Source organism: Echiichthys vipera (genome assembly GCF_963691815.1).
Source record: "Echiichthys vipera genome assembly, chromosome: 3".
NCBI classification, from domain to species: Eukaryota; Metazoa; Chordata; class Actinopteri; order Perciformes; family Trachinidae; genus Echiichthys; species Echiichthys vipera.
In genome coordinates, this window is record NC_139828.1 from 35,433,331 (window position 1) to 35,446,946 (window position 13,616).

General features: G+C 40.4%; 1 protein-coding gene across 3 annotated transcripts in view; it reads right to left on the reverse strand.

Moving 5' to 3' along the window:
• The window catches only part of szt2 (SZT2 subunit of KICSTOR complex), a 214,093-nt gene that overhangs the window by 67,177 nt on the left and 133,300 nt on the right, over window positions 1–13,616 (reverse strand). For all 3 annotated transcript variants that reach the window (XM_083940596.1, XM_083940597.1, XM_083940595.1), the window contains exons 50-51: window positions 3,147–3,326; window positions 1,494–1,685 (exon numbers count right to left, since the gene is read on the reverse strand). In XM_083940596.1, the coding sequence (XP_083796722.1) occupies window positions 1,494–1,685; window positions 3,147–3,326 (372 nt within the window). The remainder of the gene's footprint in view (window positions 1–1,493; window positions 1,686–3,146; window positions 3,327–13,616) is intronic.

Genomic DNA, 13,616 nt, shown 5'->3' on the forward strand with positions numbered 1-13,616 from the left:
GACAAAAAATGTTAAAAATATGAGCAAGCAACGCGTAACTCGCGCTCCAGGCGATTTAATCGCCTCAATCGCTTTTGCTGTGAATGTATGGTTAAAGATGTAGGTACACACAGTATGTCTGAGATGCTGAGGGTGTGGATGATCGTGTCAGCCGCAAACATAGTGCACACACCTGAAAGCACATATCCACCACATAACACATACACACCACAGGAGGCCAGTGTGTGTTGCTGCAACACATGTTATGATGCTATATTACAATAGCAGCACATCCATAATGGATACCAATGTTTATTTGAAGGGACAGTTGGTCTTTACTGAAGTGGGGTTGTATGAGGAAGTGTACCTACAGTGGTCAGCATTCCCCCAGTTTGCAGAAGCACAGAAGAGGAAAGTCACATAACCTAAGCTATGTACTGCTGCAGACAGGGGAAGCATCCTTCAAAAAGCCCGTAGGGGACTCTGTTACCCATGCAAAGGCAGCGGTAGACCGGCAACTCTCATGCTCTGCAAGTTATAATGACCGTTTTTGTCAAATGATTCCAGTGGCTTTGTTGAGAGCATAGATAATGGCTTCAGTTCCCCCCATGTTACCTTTAACAGGGCGGTACTAGAGTGTGGATCTGGAAACATATTTCTGTCTGAATCTAATCCAAGTCTGAGAGAGAAGCAACCAAGCCTGACCTGAACTTGACACAGTTAAAGTGAGTTTGTATGATATACAATGAATGTGATGCTGATGTATTGAACAGAATGTAGGTCCATTTTTTATACTCATTCTCACACTATATTTTATAATAACACCAACATCATTTCAAGCCCTTTTAACCTTTCTGTTAATAAATTACTTAATATAGCAAAAATACCTGCTTTTATGTTGCTTCCCTTTTCCCCTAATAAACTGGGTCTAGCAACTGCAAATTGAGATTGGCAACAACAACAACCTACAACAATGATCGTCTTTCAACTTAATATTCATTACATTACATTCAGTTAACATATTTAATCTCCTCTTTATCATATCACCACAGCTATCTCAGCCAGAACCACGTGTACACCTGGTCTGTGTGCATGTTGCACTGGACATTAGAGCAACAAGAGGGGTTAAAATTTACATTAATCCACTGACAGAAAATGCTCCATGTTGTTGAAAAAAATATTCTCAGAGTTTGCATATTGTTGAAAACATTTGGGACAATGTAACTACAAAATTAAAAATAAATATATATAAATATTTATTTTTAATTTTGTAGTTACATTGTCCCAAATGTTTTCAACAATATATATATATATATACCTGTATATATATATATATATATACTGTATGTATACGTATATATAAAACATAAGTAGTCGTTTTGAAACATTTTGATAAAAAAATGTTACATATTATATCTTAAACCTGTCATTTAAATGTATTATTTCACTAGATTTCAAATCTTTGGTCCTAAATGGATGATGGGACTTAATGACATCACATTAAACAGACTCACCTTTAGCTTCTTCTCTCTGAGCTTTGATTGCTGGGCAAGGCAGCGACAAACACAGAGGATTGGGTAACACTCTCAGCTCCATGACAACATCACAGAGTGCGTGGCGCAGTGCCCCCTGCAGTTTATCACTCAGCTGTGAGGGGCTGACGTTGCCTTGTTCCCAGATGTCAAACCGAACATACAGCTGTGGCTCTGTTAGAACACAAGCAGACACTACAGTGATTTATAGGTTTTACACGAGTACTACCACACGTTCAAATGAAATCAACAGGCGAAAAAAAACGTCACAACAATATCATGTTGACTCAGCAAATATAGGATTGTTTTAATTTGGAAAAGGGGGATTTATGGCATCTGGAAAATGTTTAATTGATTTTTAGCACACCTAGTGCTGTAGACGTAGGGGTTGGAGGTAGTTGTGTCTTCCCACCTTATCCTTCTGCTTCTGTCATAATCTTTTAGTCCATCTGCAGCCATTTTTCATCAAAATTTCAAATAATGCAAACTTTGAATATGTCCTTGCATGTCTTCACACAGATGGGGACACGTATGATTGTCACTGCACAATAAAGTTTGAATTAGAAATTAAACCAAAAACTAAAGCCACCATTTGCGGAGGACTCTATTTTAAATTCCCGAAACCTAACAGCTGGCGTCTTATTTGTTACTTCTTTCCTGTTACAACACCAATGATAATGTGTGTCTAAAACTTAATAATGACAACTATAATTAGCCCCTAAAACTATGACTTTATGTTGATTTATAGCCCTGTGATGCAGTGTCACATTGACAAATCTAGCCTCCAGGAACAAAAATCTCTTCATATAACAGATTTTTATTCACTTGACAGGAAGATTTACTCATTCAATTTTGCGTTTATGACTGTAATTAATCCATTTTGAAATTAGTGCAATTCATGCAATAAAATGACTCCGGGGACTTGCTGCAACCTTGTAAGATAATCAAATTGTGACTCCAAAGGAGAACTACACTGATTTAACTAATCAAATTCAGTTTACTACTTTGTTGGGACTTGTTATACCGACAGAGTGGACCACTCTGACCAAAACATCCACTGTAGTGCCTGTAGATAACATATCTTTAGAGTTTATACACATCGCTGTCACTATGATGACCACAGTGTTAGATCCAATCCCCATGTAACATCCACCATACCTTTAACATTTATATCTATATTTACATGTACATATCACCATTATGATTTTGAACATACTTGGCCAATAAAGTAGCTGCTGATCCTTTCGCTGCATGGGTTCAATACACTTACCTCAAAGTGGCGTACCTTTCCTTATTAGAAAAGGTAATTGCATTCATGTATGAATATGGAGCTTCATTTTTCCTTTATCTTGTGTTTTCTGACATTTGAGTGCATTACTGCTTCAAGGTGTAGTTATTTTTCTCTGGACAGAGGTCTTGCTTGCTGCTTTCAGAACTCTTTTTTGCACCTCATAAACATTTGATTTTCCTTCCCTTTGTTTTGTCACTTCCTATGTATGACAAAAACCCTTCATCTAACCTTCACTCTTATTGGTACCCTCTATCTAACCAAAACCACCCCCAAGAACCAGCGATAGACACCTCAACACGCAGGCCAAATTCAATTTGGCTACAATTAGTCAGTGTTGTTTTTACCTGTGCCTGAGCTGATGTTGATGGAGCTCACTCTACCCACAGTGGTCAGCTCATCAAAATGATCTGGTTGAAGAGGGATAGTGCAGTGTTCTGATCTCTGCAGTGCACCAGAGTCCTGAACTAGAACCTGTAGGGGGCGACCATGGGCGTCCACAAATGAGAGGGCGATGCAGGCAATACCTGAAAGAGCAGACGGATATGTTCAAATGACCACCACACTTTATAAGTCTTAAGAAACAAAAACTAGAGAGATCCATTAGGTTTTCAACTTCTGATTCAGTACCTGCTGATTCACAAATTATTTGCTTTTGTTCACCATTATCCAAAAAGCCTTGACAAGGACACAATTTCTATTTGGTCTTGGGGTTATTAGGAAAACATCCATTTGTATAACTGTAATATATAATACAGTATTTAGTTTTAATTGCCATGGTGTCTTTCACCTTTTCCTTTAGTTTGTTCACAGCAGCATAGATTCAAATGAGCGCATTAGAACCTGTGAAAGAGTGAACAATGAAACAAGGAGACCATAAGGTAGAATTGCCCTATAACACTGCTGTTGTGAGACAGCATACTGGGTATTGTTGCAAACAATGGGTAAGCAGCACCATGCATGGAGCTGGGTGGATGTCTTGCCCTCGAAGGCCGTAGAGACCAGAAGCTTTTCAAATGTAATTACTAGCACAAAAATCTATTCAACACATAAGTGTAGTCATTAAAGTGAAGTGAATTGATTGAGCACAAGTTATTCAAAAATTCAAGTTGCTCTAATTGTACAAAGGCCTGACGAAATTATTACATACTTGCCTGATTGCTAAGATTTTACCAGCATAACCTCTGGATTCTACAATCAAGGGAACTTAAGTCCATGTTACAAGTGTGGCAACAGAAAGTGAATTAGGAGAGTTTCCATCAGCTGTGTTGAGGCAAATAAAGGGGTTCCGATGTCAGGAAAAAAAGACATGCAAAAAGAGAGCTTTGCTCTCTGGATCTTCCTGCTGTCTATCATGTTCTTCTGTTTCAGCTCAAATAACACAGGATTTGTTGCTTTCTGGAGCAAGCATGATTTAAAACTGTAGGGACTGAGTGATTATAATAATAATAATAATAATAATTCTAATAATATAATAATAATATAATTTTATATATATATACACAGTATATATACCGTATTTTCCGCACTATAAGGCGCACCTAAAAACCTTCAAATTTCTCAAAAGCCGATGGTGCGCCTTATATATGGACCAATATTGAGCCACAACAGGTCTCACAACTACGGTAAGCAGCCGCCGATTCTATTTTCCCCCGTAGAAGAAGTAACATGCGGTGCATGTTGAGATAGGGCACACTCACACTGTCCGCCCGTACTGTGCCTCGGGCTTTAGGGTACTTGTCCCCCTAGGCGCGGAGCGGTTGCACACACACTGGTCAAACGAACTTAAAACCTGTTTCGGCTCGTAGAGCAGCAGCGAGAGAGTTTAACATTAACAAATCAATGGTGCGGAAGTGGAGGAAACAACAACCATCTGACTGTTTTGTTGACAATCCCTTTAGCGCAGCTTTATCTAATGGATGCATAACGTAACCCCAGCCTCGACTGTAGCGTCTATTCTACACACCTTATAATGCCTTATATATGAAAAAAGTTTCAAAATAAGCATTCATTGAAGGTGCGCCTTATAATGTGGTGCGCCTTATAGTGCGGAAAATACAGTATGTGTGTGTGTGTGTGTGTGTGCGTATGTTACTTAAATTGTAGGCTACATAGCTAAAAAGTGTATTTTGTGAGTGAAGCGTATCCCTGTCTGATCTACCGGAGACCCGCTGCCTGAAGAGACAGGTCAGCACCCTGTACAGCTTTGGAGGTTAAATCACTGACGGTTGTTTCTCACTAAGACACAACAGCTCTTTTAAGAGCCACACACTTAATCTGAGAGCTCATTCCTGTTCTTTAAGAAGCATTCAGACCTGCTTAGCACTAGCATAACTACTCATTTAGCACAACATGGCCAAGCTTGGGGCGGCAGTATCTCAGTCCAGAGATGACTCAGCTGGGAACTGGAGGGTCGCCCGGTTCAAGTCCCTGTGTAAACCATGAATGGAGTGTGGACTGGTAGGTGGAGAGGGGCCAGTTCATCTCCTCGGCACTGCCGAGGTGCTGTTGAGCAAGGCACCGAACCCCCAACTGCTCGGGGCGCTGATCCATTGGCAGCCCCCTCGCTCTGACAACTCTCCATTAATTGCATGTATATAGGTCCTGTTTGTGCATGTGTGTATATTTCGGGGCTGTGTGTGTGTAACATGTATAATAACAGAGTGAAAAAATTTAATTTCCCCTTGCGGGATTGATTAAGTAATTATTTTTCTTCTTCTTCTTAAGGCGGCTTCTTGGGCATGTCGCCCCAAATGTCGCTTGATCATATAATGATACATATGATCACGCAACACATTACCCGTGTTTCAAGCGTTTTGTCACATCTGCGGCCTGATGTGGTTTTTTCACACTAGCGTTATTCCATTCAGACTAAGGAACTTGAGTGAACTTGAGTGCGTTTCCTCATTTGCTACGGTTTGTTTGTGCACCGGGGAATGCAGCGATTGTACTGGAGTACGCACCAGAAGTGGACCAAATAAGCGGACAGAGACCTGGTAAGAGAGGTGGTCTTGGTCCACTTCCAAGCAACTCTGGTGCCGTTCGTTTGTGGTGTGAATGGGATCGGACCTGGGTCTGCACTAACTGCAGGAAGCACTTTGCATTTTTGGACCAACCCAGCTCCTGTAGGCAGCTAGGTAATTTACGTAATGATTAAGTTCCTCCCCTATCACCAAGACAACAACAAGACGCCAGCATGAGTTAACATAGAGTACTAATGTAATAACTGAGGACCAACGGCAAAATCAACCCTGCAGTTGTCTCTCCATTGTGACATCACTTGTGGTGGGTGCGTTGTCTGCTGTCACTCTGTTTACATCAGCACGGCAATTCTAACCAATCAGAGAGCAGTTCAGGATCTATGTTATTGCTCCCACCAGACACATCTGACCAATGAGTGAAGTGCTTTTGTTCTCTTTTTTGTCCCAAACATTTACCATACCTGCAAATGTATCGCTTTTCTGCGACAATCGCCGTTTACTTGGTCAATTGGGTCATTCATGTGAATCGCATAGAAGGGTAGAGGCCAAGGCTATGGAAAGAGGCAAGGACACCAATCAAAGATGGCGGTGCTTTGGGTGTATGGCACATGTGCAGTGGAACTGGAGCTGCGCTGGAGCTGCGCTGGAGCTGCTCTTTCTATGATAGTGCAGACCAGATTTGACTGCACATGTCATACCTCCAAAGTACCGCCATCTTTGATTGGTGTCCTTGCCTCTTTCTACGAGTCTTCAAAATCTTGAAGCACACACAGGGCTCCAGCGGCTCCAGACTGCGACCAAATTTGAGACCAGATGTCTCGCCATATCAATATGTAAGTGATTAAACAGCAGCAGAGTGACAGATAAGACAGGAACAATATGTAAGCACTGTAAGAAGAAAGTGGCGTCAGCACCGTAACACAAACAAGTAACACGTCCGCCCCCGCAGCGGCTCCGTATGTGACTCGCTGCCGTCCGTCGGCAGCTCCCAAGCCAAGTGACAGCAGGAATTTACTAAACCTAAATAGTTTTGATGTCGGCTCTATGGGAAGAAATCAGCGTTTTTTTCTCTCTCCTTTTCTTCCTCCCCAACCGGTCAAGACAGATGTCCGTCCTCCACAGAGCTGGGTCTGTCCGACGTTCCTGCCTGTTAAAGGGACGGTTTTTGTTGCCACCGTACTCTACAGAGGAATTGTTGGGTCTATGTAAATTACTCTGTAAAGTGTCCTGAGATAACTTTTGTTATGATTCGACACTATAAATAAAATTGAATTGAATTGATATACTGTATACCGTACAGTGAAATATTGCCTTATATTAAATATGAATTCAAATAAGATTGTCTGTTTCCAATTAGTGAGTTCACTTCATGTGCATTCTAGATGACCTCAGGTATCTTTTCACAAACTTACAGAACTTTCTACTGTGGAATATCAGAATAAAATGCCCTTGGATACTTCCTGTACAGTAAAAACTTAACATTATATGAAGAATTAATTCAAATTAAAGCATCTGTTTCACTTATATTATTTTTTTTAATATTGTACTGTCATGACAGCAAGGGTGCTGTCGGTTTTCCTTCTATGTTGCATCTTCAAAAGTTAATTTGAAACTGCAAATTGTTATTACTGCATCTATTATCAAATATAATACAGTTAAAATTGGTAGAAATGTGAATATTACGTTAAAATGTTGATTAACGTCGTGTGCCCCTTAAATTTTCAGTTGGGGGCCACGGTGCTCCTAGTGAAAAAGTACAGAACTGCAAAGAAATGCCATGAAGAAAAAAAGAGCAGCACACACCATCAGCAGCACGGGCTACAGTCAACACAATGGGTGGGAAAGGTTTTAAAGAACACATAAGGTGGTACTTTTTTTTTTTTTTTTTAAACTTATTTTTTTATTGAAATTTTCAAACAACAATTACAGTGTCAGGGTTCACATACTTCTCCAAACAATCACATTCGTATCAGTGGTCTTCATGTCCAGTGGTGGTGGTGGTGGTGTCCTCTTTGTGCGTGTTTTTTATTTTATTTTATTTTTTAATTTTTTTTTTTTTTTTAAAGGCTTATTAATTGAGTTTCTTTTCATCAGTAACAATGTCAGGTTTCACACACTCCATAAGGCGGCAAATCACGTATCTGTGTCATTATTGTCCAGTGGTATTGGTGGTGTCCTCCTGTGTTATATAATCCGTCCATTTTTCCCATTTATCCTGAAATTGTGTCTCTTGAAGTCGTAGTTTATGTGTAATTTTTTCCATTACATATATTTCTTCCACAGTGCTCACCCACTGCTCCTCAGTCGGTGGTTCCGTTTTATACCATAACCTTGTAATGGTTTTTTTACTAGCAGAGAGCAGAACTTTAACAAGATACTCATCTTCTTTTTGTATTATGTCTTGTGTTAGATTTCCCAAATAGAGTATCTTACATGACTTCGGTATCTCGTATCCTATTATTTTTCTTAGACCCCGCCATATTTTATCCCAATATCCTATTATCCCTTGGCAGGACCAAAAAATATGCGTATGGGCAACATTCATGTCTCCACATAGTCTCCAGCATGGTTGATGGTTACCTGTAGTTTCCTTCCTAATGTTCGGGGTTATAAAAAACCTGACCGTATTTTTCCAATTGAATTCTCTCCAGCTCCTGGAGCTAGTGGACGAGCACTGTGTTTTACAGATCACAAACCATTCCTCTTCTGTAATTCGTTCCTTCAACTCTTTTTCCCATTTTTCTTTGATATAAAGAGAGGAGGTCTTTCTGTAAGACAGCAAACCTTTGTATAAAGTTGAGATTACTTTACACTTTTTCCCTTCATAGGCTTTCAAAAAAACATTAATAACTTCATTGTCGGTGTCAGTTTTTATCTCCTTCTCATAATAGTCCTTTATCTGTCGGTATCGAAATGTATCATGCTCATCTAAACCAAATTTATCCCTTAGCTTTTCAAAGCTCTGCAGCTTCCCCCGCTCAACCATGGTGCAGAATGCTGTGATGCCTTTTTTTCCCCATTGTTTAAACCCTTTATCAATCACACCAGGTACAAACCTTGGGTCAGACGCAAACCAACTCAGAATCTTTACCTCTTTTTCCCATTTATATCTTTCAACAACCTTGTTCCATATTTCTACTGTAGTCTTGGTTATAGTATCTAATTGGTTACCTAACTTGTGCAATAATCCCTTATGGGCTATTAGGTGTCGTGTTTCGATGTCCATTTGTCCTAATTCTATACTTTTCCATCTTGCGACAAACTCGTCATTACACCAGTATATCAGAGGTCTTATTTGTGCGGCGTAGTAATATTCCCTAAGGCTGGGTAAGGCCAGGCCTCCTTTGCCCTTTGGCAGCTGCAGAGTTTTGTATCTGATCCTGGGTTTCTTTCCTCCCCATATAAATCTCGATATCCACCTATCCCATTCAATAAACTGTTTTTGTGGGATAATCACTGGTAGTGACTGAAACAGATACAGAAGCCTTGGTAGGATATTCATCTTAACTATCTCTATCCTTGAGCCGAAATCAAAGTTGGTCATTGACCATCTCTCCAAGTCCCTCCTAATTTCTTGACTTATTTTTGTGTAGTTCGCATCGTACAGTTTGTCCAGTCCTTTTGTGATATTTACCCCTAGGTACTTTATTGACTTGCCATTCCACTTGAGCTTATATGTGTCCTTTAACTCTTGGGATGGAGAATAGTTTATTGACAGAATTTGTGTTTTTGTGACGTTAATTTTGTATCCTGAGTAGAGTCCATAGTTCTCTAATAGTTCCATAGTTTTTGGGAAACTTTCATTGGGTTGTTTTAGGAAAATTAATATATCATCGGCAAAAAGCCCTATCTTGTGCTCTTCCTGTCCTATTGTCACCCCTTTAATTTCTCCCTCCTGCCTAATCATCTGAGCTAATGGTTCGACAAACAGCGCAAAGAGACTTGGTGAGAGGCAACAGCCCTGCCTCGTTCCCCTTTCCAGTATGAATCGCTTCGTCAAACTACCATTTATTCTGATCCTCGCCATTGGTTCCTGATATATTGACTTAATGCAGTTTACAGAGTCCTCATTAAATCCAAATTTTTCCAAGACCTTATATAAAAATGCCCAATTCACACTGTCAAACGCCTTTTCCGCATCTATACTTACCAAAATTACACTATCTCCCTCCTTTTGTACCTTCTCAATGACATGTAGGGTCCTTCTTATATTATCTTGTGTTTGCCTCTCTTTAATGAAGCCAGTCTGATCCTCATCAATCAGGTCCTGCATAAATGTCTCTAATCTCTTGGCTATGATGGAGGTGTAGAGTTTATAATCTATATTTAGTAATGATATTGGTCTGTAATTACAGCAATACTCTTTATCTTTACCTTCCTTTGGGATAACAGTGATAATAGCTTCTTTCCATGAGGGAGGGAGTTTGCCTTTTTCGAGACTATAGTTAAATGAGTTGCATAATAGTGGGGTTAATTCCCCTTTAAATGTTTTATAAAAGGAGGCACCCAGTCCATCAGCTCCTGGTGATTTCCCTGATTTTGCCCGACTAATTGCCTTTTCAATCTCTTCTGCTGTTATTTTGGAGGTCAACATCTCATTCTGCTTTGTACCTATTGTTGGCAGATCTAACTGATCTAAGAACATTCCTAAGTCTTCTTCACCCACTGAGGTTGGCTGTGCATATAATGTACTATAGTAATCCACAAATATTTGTTCTAATTCTTCTGGTTCATATAGGTTTTTATTGGTCTTAGGATCTCTTATTTTATATATATGGTTTAGTGTTTGTTGTTTCCTTATCTGTCTCGCAGTATTTTTTGTGGCTTTAGAACCTCCCTCATAGTAAGTTTGTTTTGTATACCTAGCTTTCCTTTCCACCTCTTCCAACAGGATGTCGTCTATTTTTTTCCTGACTTCTTTTATCCGATTAAGTGTTTTCGAGTCTTTTGTCTGCTTGTGATGGCGTTCCAATTCACTTAGTTCTTCAATTTGTTTCTGGTACGTTTCCAGTCTGTTTTTTTTGGCATAAGCTGTGTGTGAAATCAGCCTCCCTCTTATTACAGCTTTAAGGGCATCCCACAAGATTGTTGGATCTACTTCCCCATTATCGTTTTCTTCCCTATATCTAATTATTTCCCCTTTTAATTCTTCAACTAATCCCTTGTTGTTCAGTATACCTTCGTTAAGTCTCCATACTGTATTTCATCTCTTGCTATTCAGGTTGATTTCTAGGTAAACTGCACTGTGGTCTGATATATCAGTTACTCCAATCCTGCATTCTTTCACTTTATATATATCTCCTTTGTTCATTAGAAAATAATCAATTCTAGAGTACATTGCGTGGGGGGCCGAGTAGTGAGTATAATCCCGTTCAACTGGGTGGAGTTCTCTCCATACATCTAACATGTTCATTTCTGGCAACATCGCCTTCATAAATCTATTAACTTGTTTTTTATTTCTCTTTAGACTTGTTGTGTCCAGCCTGTAGTTTAACACCACGTTGAAGTCCCCGCCGCATATCAATGTCCCTTCCGTTTCCAAATTTATGAGGTCAAATATTTTCTGAAAGAAAGCTTTCCCGCTTTCCGGAGGGGCGTACACGCTGAATAGTGTCACCAGTTGGTTTTCTAATTTCCCTTTAATCATGATATACCTTCCCTCCTTATCAACAACTTCCTTGATCAATTCAAACTTTATCGTGTTAACATGTTAGATGAGTCCAACAATTCAATGGGTCTTCTTGTCGATTCTTTTGTTACATTAGAGAAGTCTTGTATTTCTGGTAGAGGGGGGGGGGGGGGGGTTGGTGAAACTTCCCATTTAGAGTCTGTTTCAATGTAACCCTTCCTATTGAATTGAGTGTAGTAAAATGCAAAATAAAGATAGAGGTCCCAGTCAGAATCATAACACAAAAGTTAACTGTAACTCAAGTGGTCCCGCTATAGCCCTTAGTGTAATATCAAAGTAAACTGGTTATCTGTTCCGTTATAGTGGATCTATTTACTCACCAGCTGCTGTGGAGGCCTTAACTCAAAAATAGGAGACATTTTATTGTCCTGGGTTTCCTGTGGGTTCTCTCCCCCTCCCGCACAAATTCAACTGAGTTTGCATTCATCGGTCTTCTGTTTCTCTCTTTTTTTTTTTTTTTTTTTTAAATTATTATCCGTTGTTTATTTCCTAAATACTTGTAGCCTTTCCCTCGCTCGGCTCCCAGCTTCTCGGCGTTCCTCCGTGGCGGTGTCTCCCCCATTTATCCCCGGGTTCCTTCCAGCGCGCTGCCATGTGGAGGACCTCAGGATGCGTTCCTCCAGCAGGGGGTCGCTGCCGCGGCCCTCCAGCACCTCCAGCCCTCTGTTCCTCATGTCCTTCGCTGCTTCTTCCGCGCTGTTGTAGATCTTGGGACCCTCCGGCCAGTGGATCCTAATCCTGCTCAGCGGAGTTTGGAAGCGGATCTTTTTGTTTTTTAGAGTCTTTTTAATCTCCGAGTAGGATTTACGTTTTTTCATCACCTCTGTGGGGTAGTCGTGGTCAAAAAATATCTGTCTCCCATCGATTTGTATTTTCTCTTTCCAGGCTCTGGTCAGGATATTTTCCTTGGTCTCGTATTTCAAGAAGTTGACCACTATGGACCTCGGGGTTGCTCCCGGTGGTGGTTTCTTCCCCAGGCTTCTGTGTGCCCGCTGTATGTGTAGTTCAGTTCCCTCCGGTATCCCGAGCTCCCGGCGGAGGAGCCCGTCCACTAGCTCTGGCACTGATTCATTATCCTGTTCGGCTACATTATAAATTCTTAGGTTGCATCGTCTTCCGTGTCCTTCAACCTCGGTCAACTTTTCTTGTAGTTTTGTTTGTTGTTTTAGTAGCGTAATAATGGCCTCTTTAGCGTCCGTGTTCCACTCCTCCAGCTCTGAAATACGCTCCTGTGTCTCACTGATATCTTTTCGCTGCTGTTGTATTTCCGCGATGTTTTCTGCCATTTTGCGGTTTGTTTCCTCTGTGAAGCCAGCGAACTCTCTCCTCATCTCCTCTTTAAATTCTTCTTTGAATTTTGAGAGGTCCTCTTTCATTTCCCTCCTGAGGTTTCGTATTTCCTTCGTTAAACTCGCGAGGCCGTCTAGCACCGAGCCGAGTTGTTGTTTAGGGTCGCTGTTTCCGTCGTCGGCTAACTCGTCTTCAAAATCGTCTTCTTGGTCTTTGGATGTCATTTTTTTCCGTATACTTCTCTGTTTTCGTCCCCCACTCATTTCGTGTTAGTGTTAAAATTGAATTCTCTATTCTTTCATAGTTGAGGGGGTAGTTTTTCTTTAATCGACTCAGGAGCTCTACTCTACTCTGCCATCTCGCTCCGTGACCCCGGAAGTCAGGTGGTACTTTTAAACAGAGATTGTTTAATGGTACCTGGGCCAACATTAAACACCCAAAAACAGCATTATGGATGTCAATATCATTATCATTCAATTTAACATCAGTGAAATCCAAGTAGGGGTGGCAGTTGGCAGGCATTGTTGGCTAAAACCAAGAGGGTCATAGGTTCAAATCCTCACAGGACTGCTGTGTGTGGAGCCTCGTCTGCACATCGTTTTTTGAGAATCTCAATGCGCTGTGGCTTTTCTTTCATTTTCAACAATTGGCCACAGTTGGATGTTTTGGCCCTCTGATAGACTGATGAGCTTTTTTTCTCACAATACTTACCTTCCTTTTGCCCAAAAACTAATAATAATAAAATACTAACTTTATTTATAAAGCTCTTTTATTAACAATGTTACAAACTGCTAAGCAAAACGAAATAAATCCAGACAAGAAAGAAAAAAATAAGTTAATAAAAAAAAACAAAAGGA